General features: G+C 39.9%; 1 protein-coding gene across 1 annotated transcript in view; it reads left to right on the top strand.

The window, feature by feature from the left end:
- LOC122633236 (microtubule-associated protein futsch) overlaps positions 1 to 5,000 on the top strand; it is a 38,948-nt gene that overhangs the window by 30,472 nt on the left and 3,476 nt on the right. The window contains exons 8-9 of the mRNA XM_043820912.1: positions 25 to 4,325; positions 4,485 to 5,000. The exon at positions 4,485 to 5,000 is cut by the window's right edge and continues 692 nt beyond it. Coding sequence (XP_043676847.1) covers positions 25 to 4,325; positions 4,485 to 5,000 — 4,817 coding nt within the window. The remainder of the gene's footprint in view (positions 1 to 24; positions 4,326 to 4,484) is intronic.

The following is a 5,000-nucleotide window of genomic DNA, read 5'->3' on the forward strand; positions in this document are numbered from 1 at the left end:
TCGCCTTCACCTGTATTAGAAAAGGAAAAGTCACCTGCAGCTGAATCAGAAAAAGAAAAATCTCTTTCACCAGTATCAGAGAAGGAAAAATCTCCAGCAGCAGAAGTGGGTAAACAGAAGTCGCCTTCACCTGTATTAGAAAAGGAAACGTCACCTGCAGCTGAATCAGAAAAACAAAAATCTCCTTCACCAGTATCAGAGAAGGAAAAATCTCCAGCAGCAGAAGTGGATAAACAGAAGTCGCCTTCACCTGTATTAGAAAAGGAAAAGTCACCTGCAGCTGAATCAGAAAAACAAAAATCTCCTTCACCAGTATCGGAGAAGGAAAAATCTCCAGCAGCAGAAGTAGATAAACAAAAATCGCCTTCACCCGTACCAGAAAAGGAAAAATCACCTGCAGTAGAAGTAGATAAACAGAAATCTCCTTCACCAGTACCAGAGAAGGAAAAATCACCTGCAGCTGAATCAGAAAAACAAAAATCACCTTCACCCGTACCAGAAAAGGAAAAATCACCTGCAGCAGAAGTAGATAAACAGAAATCTCTTTCACCAGTATCAGAGAAGGAAAAATCTCCAGCGGCACATTCAGAAAAACAAAAATCACCGACTCCTGAGTTGGAGAAAGAAAAATCTCCTGCGTTAGAAACAGAAAAACGAAAGACTCCTTCACCGGTAGCGGAGAAGGAAAAATCTCCTTCATTGGAAGATGCAAAACAAAAATCATTATCTCCAGAAATAGAGAAGCAGAAGTCTCTTTCACCGGAAACAGAGAAATCAGAGAAATCAGAGAAATCTATATCCTTAGAATCGGAGAAGGAAAAATCTCTTACACCTGAAGTAGATAAGCAGAAACCAACAACGGTAGAAAAGGAGAAATCTCCATCTTTGGAGAAAGAAAAAGAAAAATCCCTATCGCCAATGACAGAAAAGGAAAAATCTCTTACACCAGAAATAGAAAAGGAAAAATCAGCGTCACCAAAAGCCGAGAAAGAAACATCGCCTTTATCAGAAACAGAAAAACAAAAATCATCTTCGACAGAGACAGTGAAGTCGTCTTCAGAGACCGAAAGGAGAGAAAGATCTCCAACTCCGGAAAGTGGAAAATTACGAAAATCAATATCACCGGAAGTAGAAGATAAGGTCAGATCACCGACCGGAAGTGAAAAAGAATACGAAGTCGATGCACGTAGGTCGAAAGATGATGACGAAAATGTTCCAAAAGATAGGTCACGTTCGCATAGTTTATTCGAGCCAGGAGAGAAAACACCGTCGACTCGTTCTCGTGCAGCAAGTTTGTACGAGGATAAAATACCAGACAAGTTAAATCTTCAGGAAGGAGCAAAAACGACTTACGATGAAAAAGAAAAGAAAAAACCATTAGAAGAAGAAGAAGAGGAGGAGGAAGAGGAGGAAGAAGAAGAAAAAGAGAAAGACAGACAAATGAGTAGCACAATTGGTATTACCGGATCGATACACGAAGAATTTGAAGAAGTTTATTCTAAGAAAACTAGTCAAGCTAAAGACACAGAAGCTGAACGACTTCCCAAGCAAGAAAAATTCGAAGACGAGGTAGATGATATTGTTAAAGTGACGGCGGAAAAGGTAGCAGAGATTGAAAAGTATATCGTTGATGAGTTCTTAAGCAAAAAACAAAAGATTACAATATCTGCGATAGAAATAATCGTTCTCGCTTATGCGGTACCAGAATTTACAGTGATGGATATTATAGAAGATATTCTGAGACGGAGAAATCTTCGCAAGGAATCAGTCTTGGACTTTATCGACGAGGAATCCGACGAGAAATCCGAGGAAGAGTTAATAAAATCGATGCCAGCGGGAGTAAAACTGATATCGACCGAAAAGATGAGAGAGGTTGAAAATTATATAATCAATGAATACGTTGATAAAAATAAAAAGATCACTAGTAAGATCTTAGATGAGATCGTTTCTCTGAAAGGTATTCCTCGAAATTTCCTCATCATGATAATTCAAGAGGTAACCGTGAGAAGAAAGATTCCAAGTGGCTTCATTATGGATGCTGAAGTTTTGCAAGAGTCGTTAAGAAAGACATCGGAGGATGAAGGACTTGCTAAGAAGAAGGAGAAGGACGAAGAGCACGATAAGAGTGTACGTGATTCAAAGAGTCCAAGTTTAAGTTCGGAACCAATCCCTTCGGACAAATCCACTCAAGATAGTCCCGTACATTCAGAGCCACATATTGACGAAGAAATCTCGATTTCTGAAGAGAAACGTACCGAGATTGAACAATTTCTAGAGGAGGAGTATATCAAGAAAGGACGAAAAATTACCGAGGTCATTCTGGAGGAAATAATCGTGAGAACTTCTTTACCAAGATACATTATCCTCGAAATCATCGAAGAAATAATTATCAAGAGAAAACTACCACGTAAATCGATAATCGATGTTGAAATCTATCACGAGGACGAACCTGAAAGTTATGATAAACTCGAATATCGATACGAAAAGTCATCAGACCTTGGACTCTCCGAAGGTGATAGAAAACTTTCCGGTGAGTACAGATTAGGAGGATATGCAGAATCAGCTGGTAGGCAAATGGAAAAATCTATTCCAAGTTATCCGTTAGATTACGAGAGTCAATTTCACAAAGCTTTCGTTGGTGGAATGACAGAAATTCGTACGACTCATATAACAACATTGTCAGGAAAATCGACTCCAGATTTTGCTACCCGTGACGGTACACCTGACTCAACGTCCGAACCTACTGGATCCACCGTTGAAAGAACGGATGATAAAGGAATAAGAGCAACTGATCGAATTTCACCTGACAAACAACAAATTTTGATTTCTAAGGGTGAGATAACTGTTCAAAAAGTTGAAATATTAAAGGAGAGTAGAATCGGTGAGCAAGAGATTCCTCCTGAGAAAGATGACAAGCAAGAAGGAGACGGAGAAACGATCAGAAAAATAATCAAACGTGAAATTATCGAACAAGAAGAACCAGAAATCGTAACTAAAGTAATTAAAAAAAGAGAAATAATTGAGCAAGAAGAACCAGAAAGTATGGACGAAACGTCAAAGAAAGAATCAGTAGACCAGGTTGAATCTCGAATAACGACGAAGATCGTGAAACGTGATGTAGTCGAAGATGAAAGTGAGCCTGAAATTATAACTAAGATAGTGAAACGAGAAATAATCGAGGAAGACGAACCTGAAGTAATTACCAAAGTGATCAAGAGAGAAATCATTATTCCAGAAGAGAAAATGTCTGATTTGCAGGATCACGAGATCGTGAAAAGGGTAATTAGTAGAGAGGAAACGCCAGAATCAGTTGAAACGATAACAACGAAGACCACGAGAACGATCGTTACTGAGGAACTTCCAACATCAAAAATGTCTACTTCCGATCTAGAAAAACCTGAACTTTATACGTACACGATATCGCGTGAAGGAACATTAGAGAAGATCGATACGTCTAATTTAGATGCTACCTATAAAGTAATCAGTCGAGATGTTACACCAGAAGTTTCGAAGAGTGCCGAGGTTAAAAGAATCGTAACAACAGTTACGACGATTACCGAGCCTGATGGCAAAGTTACCACGAAGAAAGACGTGAAAGAAAGTAGCGATACTGTCGATAGCGAAGAACTTTTAGAGAAACTCATTGATTCTACTATTAGTGAAAAAACTGGAAAGGTCACGACGGCTGAGACAAAAACTACCGAAGGATCGAAAATGGAAAAGGTCATCAAGGAAACGATAACTACGATGACATCAACGTCCGGTACATCGACTCCAGATGTGAAAACTTTCTATGATTCTGGTAAATCGACTCCTGATTCGAAATTTGAAGAGAAGTCTGATACCATTGGTAAGGATCACTTGGAAAAGATTGGAAAATTAGAACATTCCGTATCACCATCGGTACGTGATCTGATATCCGATGAGAAAAGTTATTCAGGAAAATCCTCACCGGATATATCCTTGCCAAAGGACATCGTTTATAGTGGCTCTACTGGCAAATCAACTCCGGATATTCCAATTTCTCCATTGGTTAGGGACGGTGCAGCAGTGCCACCACTTGTATCTGGAAGGTCGACACCTGATAGAAGATCGGAAGGTCGGTCGACGACCGCAACGCCCGAAGGATTCAGATCAGGTGAAGTAATTCGAACGATCATTACCACGACCAGAACAATGTCGGAAGAAGGTGAAATCATCACGACCACCAAGGAAGTTACGGAGGCTACCAATGAGAAAGGTGAAACGATAATCTTAGCTGAAAAGACTGACGTTAAGGTTGACGATCGTTTGCCAAGCAAGGATACTGCAGAAATGGCGATCAGGTAAATCAAAGTCTTTTATTTTCTAATTTATTTTCTCAACGACATACCTAAGTAATCGATGCTCTTTGATCATAAAACAAAATCTTTTTCTTTTTAATTTCTTAATGAACGCTTTAATAATTCATTATTATTTGATCTTATAACAAAAATTTATTTCAGTAGCGCGATCGATACCATAAAAGGTTCAACGGAGTTACAACGAGCAGGAAGTGCGAGTTCCGATGCCAGCAGTGACAAGGACAATATAGGACCAATCAGTCCTCGTAGCGATCAGAGCAGTATTCATAGCAAAGTGAGAGCTCATGTACTTGGTAGCAGCGAAGAAAGACAAATGACTTATTCCGACGACGAACCACCTAGTTCTCCTCTCTCTTCGACGTCACAAGTCGGCTATTCCCCGCAATCGAAACAGTACGAGAGTTCTTCCGAGAAGGAAGAAGAAACGCACAAACCCATCGAGTTCTCTGCTGCGGCCATGAGCAGTAGCTTTTATGGCGAATTACCAGCTGTACCTCCGGCGATGAAGACGTTCCAAGAAAGTGGTTTGCACAAGAGCAGTGATCCCATTTCCATTCCAGGTGACTTCACTTTCAAGAGATTCACCGTTGAGAAAGAGTATGCTGGTAGTTACGAAGAGAAACATGATACTAAAAAATACGTTGACGAAGCTGATTT

Source organism: Vespula pensylvanica, chromosome 1 (assembly GCF_014466175.1).
Source record: "Vespula pensylvanica isolate Volc-1 chromosome 1, ASM1446617v1, whole genome shotgun sequence".
NCBI lineage: Eukaryota > Metazoa > Arthropoda > Insecta > Hymenoptera > Vespidae > Vespula > Vespula pensylvanica.